The sequence below is a fragment of the Alligator mississippiensis genome, chromosome 1, assembly GCF_030867095.1.
Source record: "Alligator mississippiensis isolate rAllMis1 chromosome 1, rAllMis1, whole genome shotgun sequence".
Taxonomy (NCBI): Eukaryota; Metazoa; Chordata; order Crocodylia; family Alligatoridae; genus Alligator; species Alligator mississippiensis.
This window is the reverse complement of record NC_081824.1, coordinates 220,114,185-220,141,213: the sequence shown is the minus strand read 5'-3', so window position 1 is coordinate 220,141,213 and position 27,029 is coordinate 220,114,185. Positions and strand designations below refer to the sequence as shown.

Sequence of the window (27,029 nt, the reverse complement as noted above, 5' to 3'; positions counted from 1 at the left end):
TAGATTTCGTAGACATTAGGGCTGGAAGGGACCTCGGAAGATCATCGAGTTCAGCCCCCTGCCCAAAGGGCAGGAAGTCAGCTGGGGTCATAGGATCCCAGCAAGATAAGCATCCAGTTTCATCTTGAAGGTGTTCAATGAAGGCGCTTGAACCACCTCTGGTGGCAGGCTGTTCCAGACCTTGGGGGCTCGGACAGTAAAGAAATTCTTCCTTATGTCCAGCCTGGAACGATCTTGAAGTAATTTGTGACCATTTGACCTCGTCATCCCTTGGGGCGCTCTGGTGAACAAACATTCCCCCAGATACTGGTGGTCACCCCTGATAAACTTGTAGGTGGCCATCAGATTACCCCTGAGCCTGCGCTTTTCCAGGCTAAAGAGCCCCAGGGCTCTCAGCCTGTCATTGTAGGGTCTGCTTCCCTGACCTCTGATCATGTGTGTGGCTCTTCTCTGGACTCTCTCAAGCTTCTCCACATCCTTTTTGAATTGTGGAGCCCAAAACTGGACACAGTACTCCAGCTGCGGCCTCACTAAGGCGGAGTACAGGGGCAGAATGACGTCCCGGGATTTGCTTGAAAAGCATCTATGGATGCAAGCCAGCGTTTTGGTCGCTCTTAGGTGGGGAGGTGGGGAAAAAATCCCACCATTTTCACATACTAGGAAATACATACTTTGGAGCCATTTTCAGTTTAGTTTAGGTACAATTGGATCAGTTCTCTTCAGCTGTATGTTAGGCAGCCTCAAACCTCGTGCCTTGGTCTGACAGCATGGCTGCTCAGTTCAGCCTGCCACCCCATAGCTAGCCACGCAGGCTGGGCAAAGTTGATATGAAGCCTCCTGTAGGGCCTAACTCTCTACCCATTCCTTGTGACTGGGGTGACTGTCTGGGGTCAGCTGACCCTCCACTTCCCTGACCAGAAGTCACTTGGCTGCTACCTCTTGGCTCCTTGACTCGGCGTGACCCTGGACTTTGTTCTTGGTTTGATCTCCTGGCTTCCTGACCCACTTCGACCTTGGATTCTCTTTATCCATCTCAGCTCTAGTTAGTGCCTTGACCCCCAAGTGGGCCTGGAACTGGCTGCCCATGTCCCAGTGTGACACTATATTTTCTACTTGCTGCCTTTCACTCACCCAGGTTCTTGTAGGTATTTTATATTTCTCTATATAAAAAATGGCACATAAACACAACACAAAGTAAATCCAAAGAATATAGGAAGAAACCAATGTGCAGCTTAAATAATTATTTGATATACAGCTTCATGCCTCCTCATTTCTTTTATCTTCCCTTTTTTTCAAATGGATATTTCAAAGGTATGCATGTCTCAAAATTTAGGCCATTATCCTGAAGCTAGATGTAATAAGCCAAGTCTACTTTGGAAAACTTACTGTATCCAGCAGCAACACTTCTCTGTCTGGATGACCTCAATGTATGTTTACCATGCATGGTCATATTTTACACCTAACATTATATACTTGAAGAACCTGTTACAGTATACCATACTTATGTGAATAAGATTAGATGGATTTTTTTCAGGTTTAGGGCTTAAGGATTTTGCAGGCGTTCTGGTCCTGATCCTGCACATGTTTATCAGGCCCATGCCTACTTTACATGATAAGCAGTTTTACTTAGCCTATTTGGGTGTGGCTCAGATGACTACTTATGTGTTTAAAATGATCTGTGTTGTAAGTGATTATAGAAACGAGTCCCAAGTTTACTAAGATTCCTAACCAAGAACTGAGCAATGTTGGATTCTGGTCTCCACTTGGAGTGTTTGGAATCTGTAAAAAGTCTGATCTATTATTTGATTTAAAAAATAAGTGGCTGACTTCAGAATTCTCCTTTTGTAAAAATTTTCTTTCATTCTGAATTGGAACAGACTTTTTAAAAATATTTTTTCTGTGAAAATTCAATTTTTAATTTCAAATTTTATTTTATGTTTTGTTCCCTTTTATGTTACCTTTATATTATTTCATGACACATCAGTAATTGTGAGGCACATTATAATGCAATTATTAATGGAAGCTGCTACTCAATATTGATTGGAATATCTTATTCTTTTTTAGATCAGCAGCTCCTATTATAATGAAACATGCTGACCCTTTAATGCATATTGCATGGATTTCAAAGTTTTGAAAATTTTCAAAATGGAAATATCCCCAGTGAAAAGTGCTGTCTTTCAGAAAAAAATTTCTGCGGGATTTATTTTCAAAGTGAATATATTAGATAACAACATTCATTTTTATTAAAGAAGCTTTTTCTGTTGAAAACTTGTTTTGACCAAAGTTTCAAACCAACTTGAACTTAAAGACCATCAAGTGATTTACCACATCTTCAATGTAAACTGCTCCTGTGGTTAATCATTCTTATCATTAAAATGTGTGTCTATTTAAAAAAAATTCTGCTTCAGCTTCCAGCCATTTATTGACATGCCTTCTTTGTTAGATCAAAGTGCTAATTAATGTTGGATACCATACATAAGTGTGTGAAGCAGAAGGAAAAGAACATATCCCTATTTCTTTTTTTCTTTCTGTTGTTTAGGTTATGACATGTGAACCATCTGCATCTGTTGCACAGATGATTCACCAAATTGTTATACATCTCCTTTTATCAGCCTCAGGTGTTGAGATCCTTTGAAGCTGCTCAGAGTGGTTATGGGTGTTAAGGGTGCGGGTTTCTTTCTCTTATTTGACTGGAGAGCAGGGCACAGTCCCTAGGATTTTGGTTCCATTATTTTCTGAGCATTGATTCCTGGCATCTGAAATAGGACAACTGTGTATTTTGGTGATAGAAGTTTCAGCTGTTTTTGTTTTTAGTTAGGGATGAGTTTCTGGATTACTTTAATTTTGGTCTGTGGAAATGCCAGCCTCTCACTTCCAGTATTGAAAAATGTGTGTTTCTGTTATGAGTATCTTACATACATGTCTCCCATACTTAGTTTGACGTTACATCACCACACTGATCTTTGCTCTTTAAGTGCTGTAATGTGCTGATTGGGCCCCTTAGGGGCTTATGTGTGACAGCTAGTTCTGTGCTAAATGACATTATCTGTGCTGATGCATGATATCACACAGTCAAATATTGCAGGGTGCTGAGCCTTCCCTGAGTACCTTGCAGCAGTAGACCCTCCGTTTATGTTGGGGAATGATTTGAGAAGTTATAAAGTAGAAATTTTTTGTGAACTGTGCATGATAACAAAGGACATTATAATCACTGCATCATGGCACTGATTATGGATGCTGTCCATTCAAAGTAGCACTTATAGATTTTTTAGGTAGAAGCTACTTTTGCTGGACTGTGCTCGCCTCAAGAGAAAGAAAGATGCCTCCTAAAGGAAAATGTCAGTTTGTGGCAATGTTTAGCAGTGCCTACCATTGTGATTCCTCTGTTGAACTGAAGCCTGATGGGTTCAGGATTGCAGGGTTTGTCTCCACAACATTATACTTAGAATTGGAGTGACATCCAAAAGCATGAAAGGGATATGTGTAATGAGGCTACATCGGAGTCCTGGGCCCAGCTGGTCCGAATCAGAGGTTCAGGACAGTTCATTCTCTGAGGCTGCAGGGAAACAGGTGCTGCCTGCAGCAAGCCCAGATCAGTGCCCAGGGCCCAGCTGGTCCTAATGAGGCAATCTGGAAAGCCAGTCTCCTGAGGCCACAGGCAAGGGACTCCAGCTGCTCCAGCCTTTAAAACATAGGCCCAGCCTGTATACTCTAGCCAGGCAAAGATTGAGGTACTTTCTCCTGATCTTTGTGTGCTTCCTGGCTTGCTCTCATTGGACTTCTGGTTTTAACTTTTGGCTCTTTTTTCTAGTTTGAGTTTTGGCATATCCTCACTCTGGCTTTGGCTTCTGATTCCTGCTTTGATCCTGGCTCTTTGGGAACCCAGATCCTAGACTTCGTCTGTCTGTCAGATGACCACTCCTGACTGCCTATGCTCCAGTCCCTAACAATATGGAGGCCTTTACTGGGAAGGATAATGCAGTAGTTAAGTTGTGCTAAACTCTACCTGATGGGATCTGTCTGCAAGATCCTGGGAATCATAGGAGCTACTGACTAGATTAACACAATATTGTGTATTTGGTCCATAGCCAGTTGGGTGACTTCCACAGTAATTTAAAAAACTGGCCCTTGTTAGTGAGGCACTTATGACTTGGCATGAATAGAGGAGACTTGGAACAGGTGAGAAGCCTGCAGATTCATAATTTGCCTTAAGTGGTAAAGCAATTCTTAATTAAGGTAGCAGAGCAGACATCTGCACGGACCAACTGATATACTTTCATGCTTTTTTGGTACAACAAAGACTGATTCAGTGCTGAGAGAGCCTTCTCCTGAGTGTGACTGTAGAGAAGTCTGAAATGGTGCACTGAACAGTATGCATAGGGGTTAGGGGAGTCCATTGGGCTTCTACAGGTTGACAAGGCTAGAAAATATATCCATTTGGAGGTGGCTACATTTCTTCATGATCACATTTGAAACTAAAATTATTCAACAAAGGTGAGTCTGCTTCTTTGGCAGGGAGGCAGATTTGTTTTTGGCAGGAAATTGTTAATAGGCTGGGCAGCTAGGTTGGCGTGTTGGAGAAGCAGCCAAGCTAATTTTGATTACCATTGCCTCCTATTGGCTTGTATCTACTGCTGATAATAGATCAATAGTGGGTTTGGTCCCATGATATTCAGAATTGGATGTGGACTTAAGGACAGACTTCCACAGAAGCAGCTGGAGAATAGGGGTGTGGCTCATAGTGTGTGGCACAACAAGGGTACAACCCCATTTTTTTAGCTACTTAATATTAAGGAAGGGTAATGACCACCAAATCATTCACTCAAAGTTGTCCTTCCACTTCAAGTCTTAGCCTAAGCACAGAGGCAACCCCCCAAAGAAATGTGAGTTTCCAAGCTGCAAAATCAATCTTGCAAACAAAAATTTCAAACAACACTTCATTCAAAGCTTGAAAGCCAAACCCATACTGCAGACACCTCACCTGATGGACCCCGGGAACACATCAAGTGAATAGTCCTGGAGACCACCTGGACCTGGGGTCAGTACTAAGAGAAACTGAGACTGGTTTGATGAAAATGACAAAGACATCCAAGCTCTGTTCACAAAAAAGAGAACTACTCCTCAAGCTCTTCTAGTATAGCCATCTAACCAAGAGAGAGAGGCTGCTTACCGCCAGGCATGTAACACCCTTCAGCGGAAATGGTGTGACATCCAAAATGAATGGTGAACTAATCTTGCAGAAAGAATGAAACTATATGCTATTCTATGAAGCCCTGAAATCTGTCTATGTCCCTACTTTCCTGATCCAAAGCCCACTGAGGGTCTCAGATGGCTGGACCCTACATATTGACAAAGACTTCGTCATGGACTGATGGTTTGAGTGCTTTCAAACTGTCTTTAGTGTTGAACACGTAGTACATGAGTCTGCCATCAACTGAATCAAGCAACTGCCTGTTAAGGAGGAGGTAGATGAGCATTCTACACTGAAAGAAACCTTCACTGCTATCGACCAGATAAAAAACAACAAAGCCCCTGGAACTGATGGAATTCTACCTGAAGCCCTGAAATATGGTGGTCCTGTCCTACACTCCAAACTCCTTGAACTCTTTATAGCTTGCTGGGAAAAGGGAAAATTCTACAAGATCTGCATAACACCGTAATCATCATCCTGTATAAGAATAAAGGTGACAAGTCAGGCTGTTCCAGCTACTGAGGGATCACCCTTCTGTCCATTGCTGGGAAGATTCTAACTACAATCCTGCTCAACAGGCTTGTGTTTGGCAGAGCAGAAGAGGTCCTTCCAGAGAGCCAGTGTGGCTTCAGAACAACCAGAGGCACAAAAGATATGGTATTTGTACTCAGACAAATACAGGAAAAATGCCAGGCGAATAACAAGGGGCTGTACATCACTTTCATTGACCTTACCAAGGCGTTCGACACCACAAATCGATAAATGCAAGGTTCTCCACCTTGGGAAGAAAAACCCGCAGCATCCTTATAGGCTCGGCAGTGCTATGCTGGCTATCACTATGGAAGAAAGAGACTTGGGGGTCATCATTGACCACAAGATGAACATGAGCCTGCAATGCGATGCTGCGGCTAGTAAAGCGACCAAAACGCTGGCTTGCATCCATAGATGCTTCTCAAGCAAATCCCGGGACGTCATCCTCCCCTTGTACTCGGCCTTGGTGAGGCCTCAGCTGGAGTACTGTGTCCAGTTTTGGGCTCCACAATTCAAAAAGGATGTGGAGAAGCTTGAGAGAGTCCAGAGAAGAGTCACACGCATGATCAGAGGTCAGGGAAGCAGACCCTACGATGACAGGCTGAGAGCCCTGGGGCTCTTTAGCCTGGAAAAGCACAGGCTCAGGGGTGATCTGATGGCCACCTATAAGTTTATCAGGGGTGACCACCAGTATCTGGGGGAACATTTGTTCACCAGAGCGCCCCAAGGGATGACGACTAGGTTGAACGGTCATAAACTACTACAAGACCGTTTCAGGCTGGACATAAGGAAGAATTTCTTTACTGTCTGAGCCCCCAAGGTGTGGAACAGCCTGCCACCCGAGGTGGTTCAAGCGCCTACATTGAACACCTTCAAGAGCAAACTGAATGCTTATCTTGCTGGGATCCTATGACCCCAGCTGATTTCCTGCCCTTTGGGCAGGGGGCTGGACTCGATGATCTTCTGAGGTCCCTTCCAGCCCTAATGTCTATGAAATTTATGAAGGTGTCTGGAAGATTCTCAAGAAGCTTGGATGCCCACCTAAGTTCCTCACTTTGGTCAGGCAACTCCATGACAACCAGTGTGGACAAGTAAAGTACAATAGCAACCTCTTGGGCCCCTTCTTCATCTCCAGTAGAGTTAAGCAAGGCTGTGTACTTTCCCCTACTTTGTTCACCATTTTCTTCACCATGATGCTACAGCAAGCATCAGACAATCTTGGGGAAGGTGAGGAAGGTGTTTACATCCACTTCCAGGCAGATGGAAACCTCTTCAGCCTCAGACAGCTACAGACTCATGGAAAGACCTCGCAACAGCTCATCCGTGAACCTCTGTTTGCAGATGATTATGCCCTGGTGGCCCATATCCAACAAGATCTGCAGCACATGACCACTTGCTTTGCTACTGCAGCACAACTCTTCAGACTTACCATCAGCCCGAGGAAAACTGAAGTTCTTCATCGGCCAGTGCCATGCTAAGCTTATGTGCCACTGAAGATGGCCATCAAAGAAACTGAGCTAAATGCTGTCAAGCAGTTCACCTACCTAGGGAGTGTCATCTTGTATGACGCCATGATTGACAAGGACATAGACAATAGACTCTCAAAAGCTAGCAGCGCCTTTTGGCAGACTCTACAAGTGGGCCTGGAATAGTCACAGCCTACGGATCAAAGTCAAGGTGTACAGAACTGTTGTTATCTCCATCCTACTGTACAGTACTGAGTCATGGGTCTTATATCACGGCCATGTACACCTCCTTGAGCATTTTCATCAGCGCTGCCTCCGCACCATTCTCAAGATCTGCTGACAGGATTATGTCACCAAAGTGGAGCTGCTACAAAGAGCCAATACCACCAGTATTGAGGTAATTCTCCTGCAGACTCAGCTGTGGTGGGCAGGCCACATGACCCGGATGGATGACAACCACCTACCAAAGGCCATGCTGTACAGGGAACTGATGATGGGGAAACACAACAGAGGCACCCCACACAAGCGCTTCAAGGACATTCTGAAGAGGTCCTTTTCTGCCCGTAGTATTGACCACAAGCTGTGGGAAACACAGGCTGCTGTTCGTGATGCCTGTTGGCTCCAAATCAAAAAGGCAAATAGCCTTCTTTGAATGTCAGCACAGAACCAGCATTGAGGAGAAGAGAGGTAGGAGGAAATAGGCATCCTCATCTAGCAGCAATCAGCCATGCATGTGTAACCATTGCAGCAGGATTTTCCTCTCTGCAATTGGACTGATTAGTCACCAGCAGGCCTGGAACCGGTGTGGACAGTTACCTTCCTAACATCTTTGTCTGTGAAGAACTGCCAGAAATATGAAGGGAGGGTAATGGGGTCCTGGCAACAGACTAGGACCATCAGTGGAGGTATTGGTGGAGTACTAACAGCTGATCTCTACCAGAAAGAAAGAGCTTTCTGATCTCTACCAGAAAGAAAGGGTAGAAGGAATTATGACATGTATTTACCAGCTATTGCTGCATAGGCCTCAAATGACATAGTAAAGCACTGGCCTAACTAAACCTTGCACTTTCCTGCATGTTGAAGGCAATTGATTGTTCTTATAGGTGAAGAGCATAGTCTCTATTTCTGATATTTCTCAGGACACTGCAACAGTACAGTTGAAGTAGTTTAAACTGTAAGCTGCTTTTAGCAGCTGCCTAGTTTTAATCTTGAATTTTCTGTCCCTTTGAAATCATTAATTTTGATAGTCCATAGTAGAATGCTTTGTTTTTTCATGCTTAAATTGCCGACAGGTACTTTGAATCTTAACTTCACCTCAGACATATTTTTAGCTGGGAATCTCTAATTAGGTTGAATTTTAGACCTGGCTAAAATTTCTACCTCCTCCTGAGAAATTATTCCATTCCTGTACTTCCTTTCATTTGAATGCATGGGTGTTTCTTCATGATTTTTTGTATGGGGAGGGATTTTCATTTGTACAGTGCCTCCCAAGGTCTAAAATCTTGCATTTATTTATTTATTTTTACATCTAACTTTTAAAATTCTTGAAATATAGTTTTCTCATGTACAGGATCACAGACCATTCCTTAACATTACACAAACATTGTTGCTAAAATGTGTAGAAAAGAGGTAACTGTTATGTTTGTATCAAGGCATTCATAAATGAATGACTCCATCCCAAGTGTGGGAAAGACTGCTGCCACACTGGTAAGCACAGAATATATTATAAACTTAAGGTAAACTATGTGTTTTTTTATTTTACGGCATGAAAAGACATGTATAACATTAATAATACTAGTTACAACTGTTAACGGAAAACTACAAAAACTTTTGTAATGGCTGTTTGTTTGAGTTGGAATTTCTATGGTTCAGTGAACCTTTGTTGCTATGAGAAGTGTTTTAATATTGTGGCCTTTTTTGCCTCATCAGGACATACAATTTTCTGTTATAATGTCCTTTTGAAATAGGAAAGTTCTATGATCTTGTGCTTCTGCCTATCATTAACAGGATTATAGACCTTGCAGTTATTAGCCCATTTTTTGCCGTTAATTAGGCCTTTATGGTGACTCATGACATCTGCTGTGATGTTATCCAGTTTGTGGCTCATTTCCTTTCCTGTCTTTCTTTCTTGTAGTCTGTGAATCCCTTCCTCCAAATTTTTTTATTTTACTTCCATTTTGTATTTCCTGCTTCCAGGGTAGAATCATTTCCTACCCCAGGTGCAGTATGGCGCTCCAGCAGATCTTTTTTTTTATGTTGGAAGAGTATAATTCTCTACAAGTCTTCAGTTGCTGATAGCCAGTATCAGGCCTCCTTTAGTGTAAGATTTTCTGTTACAATACCAGCCTACAGCTCCTCTAGAACTTTATGTAAGTGCCCTGATGGTCTTGCTTGAATGTACACAATGGACCCAACTAAATCTAGGACTAGAAGTTCTAAGAACAATTTTGAAGTGATCTCGTAAGTAGTAAGGAATCAGAACTCATGGTAGAGGTGATATCTTTTATTAGACCAACTAGATATTTGCAAAAAAAAAAATCTTTATTTGCAAGTTTTTGGGCACAAGCACCCTTCTTCAGGCATAGGAGAAAAGATAGTAGAAGTTCTCCCAGGTAGAAATGAAAGTTTATATTTCATAGGAGAGTTGAAGGCGTGGTAAAATCTCCTGTTTGGAACAGTTCATTGTAAGTAGTAGTATTTCTTGTCAATACCAGCAAGAGGCACTCCATTAAGAGTTATTCTTACAAATTAAAAGATAGAAATGTGGAATTACTGTGGTAAGATAGACCATGCCAATGGGGAGACCATTCCATCTGAATGAAAGTTAACAAAAATGGAGATAGCAGTTACTGTTTTTTAGTTCCAGAATGTTTTTACATTTTATCCATTTGTCAAATTGATCAAAACTGGTATTTGGGGGCCATCCCGACTACTCAATTTGATATTAAGAACTTCGGGCAAATTTAGTTTCTCCTTATGATAACATCATGACTTTTGCCCTCCCTCTACCAAACTTCCTATTCCCTCCCTTTCCTAATTTGTTTGCATTCCGTTCACCGCTGTGACTCTCGCATAACGTAGACATAACAAAGCTTGCTCAAGTGCTGATAGAAGTCTGGTCGTGGCAGCATGGAACTCGATGTGGATTATAAGACCTGCCCCTGAGGCCAAGTCAAAATGGGGGTGGTTATTCTGTAGTGTGTTCTAAACTGCTGAGGCTAAATTGCTACCCACATTCGCTGATGTACAACTTGTTCAGGTAGGTCTGCACTGAATAGCAGGCACAGTGGTGGCTACTGTGTTTAGATGTGCCAGTAATCAATGTAATGCTAGTGATTGTGTATAGATCACTACTAGGGCACTTAACTGTACTGGAAAACAAGTAGCCTCTAGATTCCATAATTCTCTGAGACATTTCACTTGAGAGCACTTGAGAGCAGCCATTTACCATTATGCCACTGCTCCAAAGGCCCAAGCTTAAACGGTTCTAAATAAAGCAAAATCTGCCTTAGAATCAGATGCCATTCTGATCCAAGCTGTTTTGAATTAATGAAATCCTAAACAATCTACCCCAGGGCTGTCTACCACCTAAGCAACTGTACCCTGGGCTGCACTAGTATGATTTCTGAGCCATGCCCCCCACTGCCAACTGCACTGCATCTGCAGGTAGACACACAAACTGCTGCACTATGCACATGGGCAGCCCATCCCTCCGTTCCCTTACTGTGCTGTGAAGCAGGCTCCCCTAGCCCCATGGGCTGCACTGCCCTATCTCCTAGGGTGGGAGCAGGAAGCAAAAGCTGAGAGAAGGAGGGGGAGCCTGGAGGCTTCAGCAGCCAGGGCAATGGGGTAAGTGGCAGCCTGGCCTGGAGTCTAGTCTAACTACCTGTGGGATGCATACAGCCCATTTGCCAACAGTTGGACAGCCCTGATCTACCTTACCTGTAAGCTCATTTTAATTTGTAGCATGTATTCTTCCAATAAATAAATAATAAAAAAGCTCCCAATTGAATTGTAAAAGTTCATAGTTTGCTTGGCTGTATTTCTAAAATAATGTGGATCTTAGAGAGGAGACAGACAGGCCCCTCCTGCTCCCCCCCCCCCCAACTCCATACAATAATGAGCTCTTGGTGATTTTTTTTTACAGTTTCACTGATCTTTGCAGCAGCTGAATCCTTTCTCACTGTACACTTTTGAAGGTGACAGTTTGATTATATATGAATGGTGAAAATTTGTCCCACTGTAATTAATTGGAGTTTTGCCAGTTATTTTACCCAGTGCATTATGTATGTGATGCATTTTGTTACATTTTTTAGAGAGCCATCCAGATAATCATTTCAGTAGTATGCCCTGCTAAGGGCTGTAAAAGACAGATGATTAAGCCTGAACCATATAAATACTTTTTGTAGATACCTTTCCCCCAAAGTTTCATTAACGTCACTGACAATTGTTGCCATTGAGCTGGAAGCAGGATAGCAAAAGGAGATATGAGTTTTGACATTTCCACTTATTATAAAGAAGCAGATTTACTCATTGGCACGTACTAGCTTCTACTTGGCCTTAAACAGCTTTGCTCTCCCATTATGTTGAAAGACCTACTCCTTTCAGGTTTTCAAGCTGTCTCCATTACTGTTTCAAAGGTTTATAATTTATGATGTATGGTATGCATGACTGCCCAAAGATTTTCTTTATTCCTAAATTAGTCACTTTAAAAAATGTGGTTTGACAGTGTGAGGTGGAATATTTGGGCACATACCTAGGATTTGAAACATACTCTACACCAGTTATTTCTTTAAACGACAGGAGCGAGATCATTATCCACAGAAAGAATTGCCACCATGGTCTCTTGGTAGCAGTGTGTAGGCTTTTTTGTTTTCATATCTATGAAACGCCATTCAAAAGCACATATTAAGCATTGCATCTTGTTTATAGAGCTTTTAGGTGTAAATTATCTAACCAGATGTTTAATCACCAACGGGGAAACAAGTTAAGCACAAATTAACACAGTCTTCATTTATCAAGTATTTAATTCTCAGCAGTAGTCTGTTAAAGTAAGTTTTGTTTCTCTCTACAATGTAGTTAGATATTGGTATCAATTAAATAGGTTAAATTATGCATTGGAATCTGTGCTGTAGGTAAATCAAGGAAGAAAAAAATACCTAATAAGAAACTGAAACTATTGCAGATAAATTATGGAAGTTGTGTTAACTCCAGTTTTTCAGCATCTCTGCTTTTTTTTTCCTTCCTGTTTCTATTGGTGCTGCTACTATGCATGACTGAGTTAAATGACTGTGTACATTTAACTTAACTCATGTGGATAAAGTTAGTTTTGTGCCTAGTCCACTTGAAGCCAGTGAGTCTGCTCACAAGAATAAGTTTAAGCAGGCATGTAATTCTTTGTAGGATTGGAGCCTACGTTTGCATCATATTCATGATCATTGTACAACTTTTGATGGAAGTGAGGAGAGATTTACAAATCAATAACATATTGAAAATGTTGTCGTGGAAACACACACAGAGTACTTTTGGGTCAGGTCAGCAGAAGCTTTTATTCAAAAGAAACTACAGCTGTAGGGGGAGTTCCAAAGTGACATGGATTTCCCAAGCACTTGGAAGGGGTCCCCCCCCCAAGAGCAAAATCAGGAGGCTTATATACTTTTTAACAGTCGCTTACAACTCACGTGATCATATAGTGAAATTAGCATGAAAAGCGGCTATAATATTTCTTCATTATTTCTTTGCTGTTATCAGGATGGGAATTATGGGGGAGGTGGGGTTAGTTCACAAACCTCCTTCTTGCACCTGGAAATCTACTTTGTACATACTTTTTTTTTTCTACCTTCAAGGCCGCGGTGAGCGAAGCATTTGCAGAAGAGTTACAAAGAACAAACACTTGCCCTTATCTGTTCTACTGTACCGAGCCAGCAATTCTACACAAAGCGGTTATGTCACCTTTATAACTAAAATAATCAAAGTTTAAGGCATATATTTTTTCTGATTCCACAGCCCCCCCCTTTGAGACTATTTAGTCTCACTTTAGCCTTAAATTTCCATTCTCATGAGCCCCTCTATTTCATCATGCAGCCTTTCATGTTTTCTTTCAATCTGCTCACACTTTTGTAACACCATTATTCTAGACTCTGCTGTGGGTTTTCTTGCCTTGCTAAAGCTTCCCCTGCTGGCTTTCACGCAGCAGAGGATCAGTTGCATTAAGACATAGAACATTATCAGAACTATCAAGACAAACAATATTCCATATAGGATTTTCTTGCCAAGGGCCCCGAAATCTGGGAGCCAGGAAGTTAGTCAAGATCACATTTCTTCTAGACCCCAGTCAGTATTTTCTGAGGCCACTTGATGTAGGACCCTTAACTGATTTCAGATTTTGCGAATGTCAGTTTCGATTCGCATGTCCTGATTGATATAGACACAACAGGTGGAGTTTACTAAGGCACGTACTCCTCCCTGGGATACCAATAGGTAATCTAGGGCTATGCGGTGTTGTATAGTTACTTGTGAGATCTGGGAGATCTCTTTTTGCAGAGCCTGAATTGCATCCGCAGTGGCATTTCCCATAGCTTCCATTGTGGCTGAAATGTTAATTATGGCTAGTTCCAATTCTCTTACTCCAAGCCACGGTATGAAGGTTCTCACAAATCGATGGAACCCTGTGTTTCTGGTAGCTAAGGGGTTAACTGCCCTTTTCATGTGATGGTTGAAATTTTTTACTTGTTCCAGATATATTGCACTATGCATTTCGAAACCAGGGATAACACGTCCAAGAGTGCATGCCCCCACCCAATTCCAGGGCAAGATTTTATGAGCCCTGTTTCCGCAGAGCCAGTAAAGGCCTGGGGCAGAAAGGGTACTCAAATCTCGACAGTTGTTGTGCCCTATCCGGCACTTTTGATTGATATGCATCGTATAGGACGGTCCACGTTCAGCTGCTATCCTGCTGTACCGAGATATATTATAAGAAGTAAAATTGGAGTGAATGTAAAATTCCGATCTGTTTGCAATGAGAGCAACATGAGGTTCCTTAGAAAAGTTGTAGACCATGAATCCTGTATAATTGAGAGAGGGTACGTTACCCAACAGGATTCCACTGGTGCTACTAGGGCTATAATCTAGAGTAGTTAGGCAATGAGGGTAGTGTCCTACAGGTGTGGCTTTATTATAAGCTCCTGTGTTGTTGGATCTGTAACAGAAAGGCGCCTCTACTCTTGGGGAGATTATCCAGTTAGCAGGGGTGGCCCTCCATTCTTTAGGAGCGGACCGATGGGCAGCTAACGAGTAGTGTCTAACGAAGCCGCCGTTTATTTTTCCCCATTGCTGGAGGGATATTGGTACTCCGATCATTGGGATTCCTTGGTGTAGGTGTGCTGGGCTGTGAGAGCATATCCAGCAGTCACTTTTATTTCCAGCTTGAGCTACCGCATGGGAGATCTGCAAATACAAATTTTTCTCCCACCCCCCTTGGGTGATACTGAGATACCCAAGTGTGATATATAAGGACATCAGTGCCATTTTTAGATACAGGAGGGATAAAGAATCTTAATAACAAACATAACCAGCACCAGTAAGAAAAAGAACACTACCAGCCAAACCCAGGATGGCAGCCAAAGTCTTTCTTCGTCCTCTGGGCTTAAGTTACCTAAAGGACTGATAATGTCGGCTCTTGGTCTTGATCGAGGTGGTGATCTTCCGAATGGGAGCATTCACTTTCTTCGAGGCCGAAGATATCTTCGTTCTTCAACTGATGAATCCGGCTGGGCTGAGGTGTTGGGTTCAGGGGAGAGGTTACTAGCACTTGCACCCTGATGCTCCTCACTTGCCTGAGTGAGGTCCTGAGGGTCTTTGTCCTTGGCCTCAGGGAAAGATCCCAACCTTGGTTGGAATACAGCTGCTTCGGGGTCCAATGGAGGTGATACCTTCTTGCAGTGCGAGGCGTGAGTCCACATTTGGTGACCTTGGCAACGAACAGCAGAATTAGTGGTTAGAAGTACCTGGAAAGGTCCTTTCCATCTGGGTTGAAGTGCGTTTTTCCGTTGATAGATCTTTACGTAGATCCAATCCCCTGGTTCGAGGTTGTGACAGGGAACATCCGGTGGTTGAGGTAAGGCTTCTTGGACCTGTGAATGAACAGACTTGGCATACTTCATTAATGCCTTGCAATAATTTAGTACAGTTTCATTAGTTAATTGTAGGTCTGTTTGGTGAGGGGCAACAGGTGGTGTAGCTGGCATCCTCATGGGTCGTGCCATGAGTATTTTATAAGGGGTTAGGCCATGTTTTCTGTTAACAGTGTTTCTAATGTGCATAAGAGCAATGGGCAGTGCATCAGGCCATTTGAGGCCTGTTTCAGCACAAATCTTCGAAATGCGCGTTTTTAAATCAGAGTTTTTACGTTCTACAGCATCACTTGACTGTGGATGATAACTACAGTGTAGGTGTTGCTGTATGTTGAGTGCTTGGCAGATGTTTTTTACTATCTGTCCTGTGAAATGGGTGCCACGGTCACTATCTATTGTGAGGGGCAATCCAAATCTAGGGATGAATTCTTTGAGCAATTTCTTTGCTACAGTGATGGAATCAGCACGTACGCATGGGTAGGCTTCCACCCATCCAGAGAACACATCAATAATAACAAGAATGTATTCATAAGAACAGCACTTAGGTAGCTGCACAAAATCAATTTGCAGATTTACAAACGGTCCCCATGGAGGGGGATGGGCTGCGGGTGTCGTTTTTACCCGTTGCCCAATGTTGTGAGCTAAGCAGATGGGACAGGAGCTACAGTACTGTTGCGCCATGGAAGGAAAATTTGGGGCAAACCAATTTCTTTGTACTGTAGCAATCATTCCTCCTTTGCTCGTATGGGCCACAGAGTGGGTTAAACGAGCAAGATGTGGCAAAAGCTCTCTAGGCGCCACCAGGTGGCCGTCCGGGGAGCGCCAGAGAGAGTCGGGGTGCAGTGAACATCCTGCACGCAGCCAGTCATTTATTTCCTTTTTTGGGGCCTGATTTTGAAGAAGGGCCAGACTTGAAAGGCTAGCCAAAGGAGACTGGTCTGCTGAAAAACAAACAAAAACAGAGTTAGGAGCCTGTGGGCCAGAAAGGGCCGCATTTCTGGCAGAACGGTCTGCCAGATCATTTCCTCGTGTGACATCATCAAAGGGTTTCTCATGAGCTTTACATTTAACAATAGCAATAGCAAGAGGCAATTGAACAGCTTCTAAGAGCGCTTTTACATAACAACCATGACTGATTTGGGTCCCTGATGAAGTGAGGAACCCTCTTTGTTTCCAGATTTGTCCAAAATCATGAACAACACCAAAAGCATACTTAGAGTCAGTATAAATGGTTGTGGTTTGATTTTTTGCAAGAATGCAAGCACGTGTTAAAGCAATGAGTTCAGCAACTTGAGCAGAACGAGCTTGGGGTAAAGAATAGGCTTCCAAAACAGCATACTGAGTGCATACTGCATATCCCGCAACTAATTTGCCTGCATCATTTCTAAGACAGGAACCGTCAACAAACAAAACAAGGTCAGAGTTCGGGATAGGAATGTCCTTGAGGTCAGTTCGAGGGGTTAACAATTGAGTTGTGATAGACAGGCAATCATGAGGCTCACCATCAGAGGCAATAGGCAGAAGTGACGCAGGATTCAGAATTGAACAGCGATTTAAGGTTACATTTGCAGCTGACAGTAGAAGTTGCTCATATTTAGTAAGACGGGAATTGGAAATGTGCTGAGTTTTGCCCTTGAGCAGAAGGGCCATCACAGCATGTGGAACTGCAACGGTTAAAGAGCGTCCCAAAACTAGAGAATCTGCCTTTTCAACCAACAAGGCAGCAGCTGCAACTGAATGGAGGCAAGGAGGAAGTCCCGCAGCTACGGGATCAAGGGCAGAGCTGTAATATGCAATTGGGCGATGCTTTTCACCATGCAGCTGAGTGAGTACTCCTAAAGCGATTCCTTCCCGTTCATGACAAAACAAGGTAAAGGGTTTCTTATAATTAGGAAGTCCAAGAGCAGGAGCAAGAGTGAGGGCTTGCTTAAGGGCCACAAATGCTTGTTCGGCTTCAGGAGTCCAAGGGAGGGGTTCCGGGGTGGTATCATGAGTGAATGCTTGCAAGGGTTTTGCGAAAGCAGCATAACCCAGGATCCACTGTCTACAATAACCCGTTGCACCTAAGAATCCCCTCATCTGTTTTCTAGTCATAGTTTTGGGAATGTTGAGGATAGCTTCAACTCTACTAGGGGAAAGGTGTCATTCTCCTGCTGAGATATCATGCCCTAAATAATGTACCTTAGACTTGCAGAGCTGCAATTTAGATTTTGAGGCCTTGTGGCCTTTCTGAGCTAAAGCTGTGAGGAGTGTCAAAGTATCTTGCTCACAGGCCTCTAAAGTGGGTGAGGCTAACAATAGATCATCAACGTACTGAACAAGGGTGGACCCCCCTTTGAACGTGATAGGATCCAAATCTTTTTTAGGATCTGGGAAAACAGGGTTGGGGACTCTGTATATCCCTGAGGGAGTCTTGTCCAGGTATATTGAAATCCCTGATAAGTAAATGCAAACAGATACTGGCTATCCTTATGAACGGGGATAGAGAAAAAATCAGAACAAAGATCCACTACTGTGAAATATGTAGCATCTGAAGGGATACAGGAAAGAATAGTGGCAGGGTTAGGGACCACGGGGAAAGCGGGTAACACAGCGGCATTTACAGCTCGAAGATCTTGCATAAAGCGATACGTATCTTTACCAGGTTTTTTGACAGGTAGGATAGGTGTGTTGCAAGGGGAGCGTATTGGGACAATAATCCCTTGCTCAAGGAGTGAGGAAACGACAGGCTTGATCCCTTCCTCAGCTTCCTTTGAGATGGGGTACTGTGGGACACGAGGAAGTGGCTTGGCAGGGTTCAGGATGATACGCAGTGGTTCAGCACTCAGCATGTGCCCCACTTCATTCGCATGGGTGGACCACAGCTGTGGAGGTACTCGTGCCAACAGTTCCTCTTGCAAGAAGGAAGTGTCAGGATCAGAGTACTCCTGGGTTAGCAAAGCCACAAGCTCGGTTTCCCTATGTTCCGGTACCTCAAGGTAAACACCATCTGGGCTACAATAAATCACGCATCCCAGTTTACACAGCAAATCCTTACCAAGAAGGTTGACAGGTGCACAGGGGCTAAGAAGAAAGGCATGATTTTCAGACAAAGGGCCAATAGAGATGGAGACAGGTTCAGAGACGGGATGTGGGATAGGTTGTCCGCCTATACCGACAGCATTTACAGTTTCAGGAGAATAAGGTAGAAAAGGAAACTCAGCAGCCTTTAGCGTGGAGCGGGATGCTCCGGTGTCGACAAGACAGGAGACAGGTTTACCAGAAATAAGGCATTCAACAAACGGACCAGATTGGTCAGTAGCAAGCAAAGGAGCAATGATGTCACTGTCCCTCAGGCTGTCCTATTCAACACTGGGAAAATTGACAGGAAGTGGAGGTGGGGGCTGGGGTCTGGGTCCTTGGCCGGGGTGGTTGGGGCATTCTGATTTCCAATGTCCTTCTTGCTTGCAATAATGACATTGGTTCCCATAGCCTGGGTTTTGTGGGCTCAAGGATCTATCTCTTCCCCTGAATCTACCCGGGCCTCCCCTTCCCCGTCCTCGTCCCCTTCCTCTACCTGGACCCTGCAACTGAGAAATCTGTAAGGCCATTAACTTAAACTCGGCACTGTCTTTAGACCGTTCCAATTTGTTATGAAAATGGTTAGCCGCAGCAAGGACTTCGGTCAAATCTTTAGTTTCCCAGCCAATAATTACTGTTTGAATTTTCTCAGCAATTTTAGGGTTAAGTCCCTGGACGAATGCTGCCACTATTGCTTGTTTAGCATTTCCGACTGGGTTATCCATTCCTGAGTATCGTTCAAATGCCTGTTTGAGGCGTTCTAAATAGTCATTGGGGTGTTCATTTTTGTTTTGTTTACAGGTATTTATTTTGATCCAGTCTGCCTTTTTTGGGCAAATTGTGAGAACTGCCTGAACCAAAGCATTTCTCTTGTCAATAAAGTCTTGGCCAATCCCTGGGTTTTGATCTGGCCAAGTACAGGCAGCGTACAGACGTAGCATAGTTTCCTTGGGCAAAATGGATCGCATGAGCTGATTAATGTCAGCCCATGTTGGATTATAACAATTTATAACAGTCTGCAATTCTTCTTGAAATTTTTCTGGGTCTTCCCTGATTTTTGGGAACTTTTGAGTTAAATTGTAGAGATCACCTGGAGTCCAGGGTGCGTGCACAGTTACTATATTTTGTCCATCGGTGCCAATGCCTGGCATTTTTCTTAGGGGGTAAACTTGTGCAGTTCGGGATCTCAGATTGATGGGAGATCTTTCCATGCCTATTCCCATTCTTCTAAATACACCTGTGGTGGGTTGTGACCCAGGAGTAAATTGCCACACTGGTGATGATTGAGTGGCAGATATGGTGGATGAGTTCGGACTATTAAGCTCCGTGGATGGATTTACTGAAGGAGCTTCAGCTAATGGGTCACAAGCCTGGGCTGCAGCTTGATGTTGAACTGGTTGTTGCTGATATGGGAGTCCCAGGAGAGCAGGGTTCGAACAAAGGTCAAGGATATCCTCTGCTGGCTCCGGTGGTGGGGGCGCCCCGGGCAATGCTGGATACATCGGAGTGGTGGCCAGCGTGTAATTTGGGGGAGCAGCCAATTTCTCCCGAACAGCTTTTAACTGCTGTTTTAATTTTTCTTGAGAGTTTTTTAGGCTCCTAGTTTGAGATTCTGTCCGCCTTTTGGACATTTCATCATACCAATAAAAGAACGCGTCCCACTGGTTTTGTGGTGTTTTGGATCCACGGGACTCTAATGCCCCTCTCAAGTGCACTATTTTATCCTGATCAAATGTTCCTTCCTGTGGAAAATGTTTCACAGGATCATCCCTAGTATACCAGTTCCACTTATCCAGGTACTTGCAAGTCTCGGGAGAATAGTGTGTGTACATAAAGTACGCCGGAGTCCCCTTAGGGGGGACAGGAACCTGTTTAGACTGACTTGTTCCCATTTTCAGTCGCACAGGGAGACGTAGGAGAGGCTTATTTAGGATGTCTGGGCCGCTCAGTGCCTTGCCCCGCAGTTTTTCACTGCCCAGACAAAAGGCTTCTGACCCGACACCGGCTCATAAAATGGAAATGGGGAGGGAAACACTAGAGGGATCCTTTCACTCCTGCTTTCGGCAGAAGCTACTGGGACGAGGGGTTTGGAAAAGACAAAATCACTCAGACGCCCTGTCCACTGGGTCACGAGGTTCCAGTTGGGTCCCCTTGCTTTCAAAACTGCCCTGTCAGGCAGAATTGGGGCGGCTGAACCCAACCGTAGTCTCAGTCCTGGTCAGTGGCTCATATTTCTAAATACACACACACATTCATTCAATAAGCCCTGTCCACTGGGTCACGAGGTTCCAGTTGGGCCCCCTTGCTTTCAAAACTGCCCTGTCAGGCAGAATTGGGGCGGCTGAGCCCAACCGTAGTCTCAGTTCTGGTCAGTGGCTCATATTTCTAAATACACACACACATGCACATTTATTCAGTCAGCCAGACTTCCTACCCCACACCACCTTAGTTAATTAACTACAAGCCCGATGTGCTGTTGGATGAAGGTGCCTCAAACAGTTTCTCCCTAAAACGTACGTTACCAGACACAAAATGGGATCCTTTACCAGACAGAAAATTTTAGCCGGCAGTAAGGTTCAGACTGACCTGTTTTAACAAGGTTCAGATCCAGTTACCACGGCCAAGTTGGGAGCCTACAGGCAGTCCTCCTCCGAAACCCCAATAGAGATTTTGAATTAGGTCTCTTACCTCTCAAGTTTGGCGCCTCAGGGTTCGGGGGGGGGGGTAGCCTGCGGTCCTCCTTCCTCAGCCTGTGTTCTGGATCCGAGTCACGGCACCAGGAATTGTCGTGGAAACACACACAGAGTACTTTTGGGTCAGGTCAGCAAGAAGCTTTTATTCAAAAGAAACTACAGCTGTAGGGGGAGTTCCAAAGTGACATGGATTTCCCAAGCACTTGGAAGGGGTCCCCCCCCAAGAGCAAAATCAGGAGGCTTATATACTTTTTAACAGTCGCTTACAACTCACGTGATCATATAGTGAAATTAGCATGAAAAGCGGCTATAATATTTCTTCATTATTTCTTTGCTGTTATCAGGATGGGAATTATGGGGGAGGTGGGGTTAGTTCACAAACCTCCTTCTTGCACCTGGAAATCTACTTTGTACATACTTTTTTTTTTCTACCTTCAAGGCCGCGGTGAGCGAAGCATTTGCAGAAGAGTTACAAAGAACAAACACTTGCCCTTATCTGTTCTACTGTACCGAGCCAGCAATTCTACACAAAGCGGTTATGTCACCTTTATAACTAAAATAATCAAAGTTTAAGGCATATATTTTTTCTGATTCCACAGCCCCCCCCTTTGAGACTATTTAGTCTCACTTTAGCCTTAAATTTCCATTCTCATGAGCCCCTCTATTTCATCATGCAGCCTTTCATGTTTTCTTTCAATCTGCTCACACTTTTGTAACACCATTATTCTAGACTCTGCTGTGGGTTTTCTTGCCTTGCTAAAGCTTCCCCTGCTGGCTTTCACGCAGCAGAGGATCAGTTGCATTAAGACATAGAACATTATCAGAACTATCAAGACAAACAATATTCCATATAGGATTTTCTTGCCAAGGGCCCCGAAATCTGGGAGCCAGGAAGTTAGTCAAGATCACATTTCTTCTAGACCCCAGTCAGTATTTTCTGAGGCCACTTGATGTAGGACCCTTAACTGATTTCAGATTTTGCGAATGTCAGTTTCGATTCGCATGTCCTGATTGATATAGACACAACAGGTGGAGTTTACTAAGGCACGTACTCCTCCCTGGGATACCAATAGGTAATCTAGGGCTATGCGGTGTTGTATAGTTACTTGTGAGATCTGGGAGATCTCTTTTTGCAGAGCCTGAATTGCATCCGCAGTGGCATTTCCCATAGCTTCCATTGTGGCTGAAATGTTAATTATGGCTAGTTCCAATTCTCTTACTCCAAGCCACGGTATGAAGGTTCTCACAAATCGATGGAACCCTGTGTTTCTGGTAGCTAAGGGGTTAACTGCCCTTTTCATGTGATGGTTGAAATTTTTTACTTGTTCCAGATATATTGCACTATGCATTTCGAAACCAGGGATAACACGTCCAAGAGTGCATGCCCCCACCCAATTCCAGGGCAAGATTTTATGAGCCCTGTTTCCGCAGAGCCAGTAAAGGCCTGGGGCAGAAAGGGTACTCAAATCTCGACAGTTGTTGTGCCCTATCCGGCACTTTTGATTGATATGCATCGTATAGGACGGTCCACGTTCAGCTGCTATCCTGCTGTACCGAGATATATTATAAGAAGTAAAATTGGAGTGAATGTAAAATTCCGATCTGTTTGCAATGAGAGCAACATGAGGTTCCTTAGAAAAGTTGTAGACCATGAATCCTGTATAATTGAGAGAGGGTACGTTACCCAACAGGATTCCACTGGTGCTACTAGGGCTATAATCTAGAGTAGTTAGGCAATGAGGGTAGTGTCCTACAGGTGTGGCTTTATTATAAGCTCCTGTGTTGTTGGATCTGTAACAGAAAGGCGCCTCTACTCTTGGGGAGATTATCCAGTTAGCAGGGGTGGCCCTCCATTCTTTAGGAGCGGACCGATGGGCAGCTAACGAGTAGTGTCTAACGAAGCCGCCGTTTATTTTTCCCCATTGCTGGAGGGATATTGGTACTCCGATCATTGGGATTCCTTGGTGTAGGTGTGCTGGGCTGTGAGAGCATATCCAGCAGTCACTTTTATTTCCAGCTTGAGCTACCGCATGGGAGATCTGCAAATACAAATTTTTCTCCCACCCCCCTTGGGTGATACTGAGATACCCAAGTGTGATATATAAGGACATCAGTGCCATTTTTAGATACAGGAGGGATAAAGAATCTTAATAACAAACATAACCAGCACCAGTAAGAAAAAGAACACTACCAGCCAAACCCAGGATGGCAGCCAAAGTCTTTCTTCGTCCTCTGGGCTTAAGTTACCTAAAGGACTGATAATGTCGGCTCTTGGTCTTGATCGAGGTGGTGATCTTCCGAATGGGAGCATTCACTTTCTTCGAGGCCGAAGATATCTTCGTTCTTCAACTGATGAATCCGGCTGGGCTGAGGTGTTGGGTTCAGGGGAGAGGTTACTAGCACTTGCACCCTGATGCTCCTCACTTGCCTGAGTGAGGTCCTGAGGGTCTTTGTCCTTGGCCTCAGGGAAAGATCCCAACCTTGGTTGGAATACAGCTGCTTCGGGGTCCAATGGAGGTGATACCTTCTTGCAGTGCGAGGCGTGAGTCCACATTTGGTGACCTTGGCAACGAACAGCAGAATTAGTGGTTAGAAGTACCTGGAAAGGTCCTTTCCATCTGGGTTGAAGTGCGTTTTTCCGTTGATAGATCTTTACGTAGATCCAATCCCCTGGTTCGAGGTTGTGACAGGGAACATCCGGTGGTTGAGGTAAGGCTTCTTGGACCTGTGAATGAACAGACTTGGCATACTTCATTAATGCCTTGCAATAATTTAGTACAGTTTCATTAGTTAATTGTAGGTCTGTTTGGTGAGGGGCAACAGGTGGTGTAGCTGGCATCCTCATGGGTCGTGCCATGAGTATTTTATAAGGGGTTAGGCCATGTTTTCTGTTAACAGTGTTTCTAATGTGCATAAGAGCAATGGGCAGTGCATCAGGCCATTTGAGGCCTGTTTCAGCACAAATCTTCGAAATGCGCGTTTTTAAATCAGAGTTTTTACGTTCTACAGCATCACTTGACTGTGGATGATAACTACAGTGTAGGTGTTGCTGTATGTTGAGTGCTTGGCAGATGTTTTTTACTATCTGTCCTGTGAAATGGGTGCCACGGTCACTATCTATTGTGAGGGGCAATCCAAATCTAGGGATGAATTCTTTGAGCAATTTCTTTGCTACAGTGATGGAATCAGCACGTACGCATGGGTAGGCTTCCACCCATCCAGAGAACACATCAATAATAACAAGAATGTATTCATAAGAACAGCACTTAGGTAGCTGCACAAAATCAATTTGCAGATTTACAAACGGTCCCCATGGAGGGGGATGGGCTGCGGGTGTCGTTTTTACCCGTTGCCCAATGTTGTGAGCTAAGCAGATGGGACAGGAGCTACAGTACTGTTGCGCCATGGAAGGAAAATTTGGGGCAAACCAATTTCTTTGTACTGTAGCAATCATTCCTCCTTTGCTCGTATGGGCCACAGAGTGGGTTAAACGAGCAAGATGTGGCAAAAGCTCTCTAGGCGCCACCAGGTGGCCGTCCGGGGAGCGCCAGAGAGAGTCGGGGTGCAGTGAACATCCTGCACGCAGCCAGTCATTTATTTCCTTTTTTGGGGCCTGATTTTGAAGAAGGGCCAGACTTGAAAGGCTAGCCAAAGGAGACTGGTCTGCTGAAAAACAAACAAAAACAGAGTTAGGAGCCTGTGGGCCAGAAAGGGCCGCATTTCTGGCAGAACGGTCTGCCAGATCATTTCCTCGTGTGACATCATCAAAGGGTTTCTCATGAGCTTTACATTTAACAATAGCAATAGCAAGAGGCAATTGAACAGCTTCTAAGAGCGCTTTTACATAACAACCATGACTGATTTGGGTCCCTGATGAAGTGAGGAACCCTCTTTGTTTCCAGATTTGTCCAAAATCATGAACAACACCAAAAGCATACTTAGAGTCAGTATAAATGGTTGTGGTTTGATTTTTTGCAAGAATGCAAGCACGTGTTAAAGCAATGAGTTCAGCAACTTGAGCAGAACGAGCTTGGGGTAAAGAATAGGCTTCCAAAACAGCATACTGAGTGCATACTGCATATCCCGCAACTAATTTGCCTGCATCATTTCTAAGACAGGAACCGTCAACAAACAAAACAAGGTCAGAGTTCGGGATAGGAATGTCCTTGAGGTCAGTTCGAGGGGTTAACAATTGAGTTGTGATAGACAGGCAATCATGAGGCTCACCATCAGAGGCAATAGGCAGAAGTGACGCAGGATTCAGAATTGAACAGCGATTTAAGGTTACATTTGCAGCTGACAGTAGAAGTTGCTCATATTTAGTAAGACGGGAATTGGAAATGTGCTGAGTTTTGCCCTTGAGCAGAAGGGCCATCACAGCATGTGGAACTGCAACGGTTAAAGAGCGTCCCAAAACTAGAGAATCTGCCTTTTCAACCAACAAGGCAGCAGCTGCAACTGAATGGAGGCAAGGAGGAAGTCCCGCAGCTACGGGATCAAGGGCAGAGCTGTAATATGCAATTGGGCGATGCTTTTCACCATGCAGCTGAGTGAGTACTCCTAAAGCGATTCCTTCCCGTTCATGACAAAACAAGGTAAAGGGTTTCTTATAATTAGGAAGTCCAAGAGCAGGAGCAAGAGTGAGGGCTTGCTTAAGGGCCACAAATGCTTGTTCGGCTTCAGGAGTCCAAGGGAGGGGTTCCGGGGTGGTATCATGAGTGAATGCTTGCAAGGGTTTTGCGAAAGCAGCATAACCCAGGATCCACTGTCTACAATAACCCGTTGCACCTAAGAATCCCCTCATCTGTTTTCTAGTCATAGTTTTGGGAATGTTGAGGATAGCTTCAACTCTACTAGGGGAAAGGTGTCATTCTCCTGCTGAGATATCATGCCCTAAATAATGTACCTTAGACTTGCAGAGCTGCAATTTAGATTTTGAGGCCTTGTGGCCTTTCTGAGCTAAAGCTGTGAGGAGTGTCAAAGTATCTTGCTCACAGGCCTCTAAAGTGGGTGAGGCTAACAATAGATCATCAACGTACTGAACAAGGGTGGACCCCCCTTTGAACGTGATAGGATCCAAATCTTTTTTAGGATCTGGGAAAACAGGGTTGGGGACTCTGTATATCCCTGAGGGAGTCTTGTCCAGGTATATTGAAATCCCTGATAAGTAAATGCAAACAGATACTGGCTATCCTTATGAACGGGGATAGAGAAAAAATCAGAACAAAGATCCACTACTGTGAAATATGTAGCATCTGAAGGGATACAGGAAAGAATAGTGGCAGGGTTAGGGACCACGGGGAAAGCGGGTAACACAGCGGCATTTACAGCTCGAAGATCTTGCATAAAGCGATACGTATCTTTACCAGGTTTTTTGACAGGTAGGATAGGTGTGTTGCAAGGGGAGCGTATTGGGACAATAATCCCTTGCTCAAGGAGTGAGGAAACGACAGGCTTGATCCCTTCCTCAGCTTCCTTTGAGATGGGGTACTGTGGGACACGAGGAAGTGGCTTGGCAGGGTTCAGGATGATACGCAGTGGTTCAGCACTCAGCATGTGCCCCACTTCATTCGCATGGGTGGACCACAGCTGTGGAGGTACTCGTGCCAACAGTTCCTCTTGCAAGAAGGAAGTGTCAGGATCAGAGTACTCCTGGGTTAGCAAAGCCACAAGCTCGGTTTCCCTATGTTCCGGTACCTCAAGGTAAACACCATCTGGGCTACAATAAATCACGCATCCCAGTTTACACAGCAAATCCTTACCAAGAAGGTTGACAGGTGCACAGGGGCTAAGAAGAAAGGCATGATTTTCAGACAAAGGGCCAATAGAGATGGAGACAGGTTCAGAGACGGGATGTGGGATAGGTTGTCCGCCTATACCGACAGCATTTACAGTTTCAGGAGAATAAGGTAGAAAAGGAAACTCAGCAGCCTTTAGCGTGGAGCGGGATGCTCCG

General features: G+C 44.2%; 2 protein-coding genes across 4 annotated transcripts in view; one reads left to right on the top strand and one right to left on the bottom strand.

Annotated features, from left to right (window-relative positions):
- Positions 1 to 27,029, top strand: part of MACROD2 (mono-ADP ribosylhydrolase 2) — a 1,573,191-nt gene that overhangs the window by 412,244 nt on the left and 1,133,918 nt on the right. The gene's annotated exons all lie outside the window — the stretch shown is intronic.
- Positions 13,508 to 21,190, bottom strand: LOC132246804 (uncharacterized). The gene is made up of 2 exons (XM_059720117.1): positions 21,069 to 21,190; positions 13,508 to 15,320 (listed from the first exon to the last, which is right to left on the bottom strand). The coding sequence occupies exon 2, from the start codon at positions 14,713 to 14,715 to the stop codon at positions 13,567 to 13,569; it is 1,149 nt and encodes a 382-aa protein (XP_059576100.1). The 5' UTR covers positions 14,716 to 15,320; positions 21,069 to 21,190; the 3' UTR covers positions 13,508 to 13,566.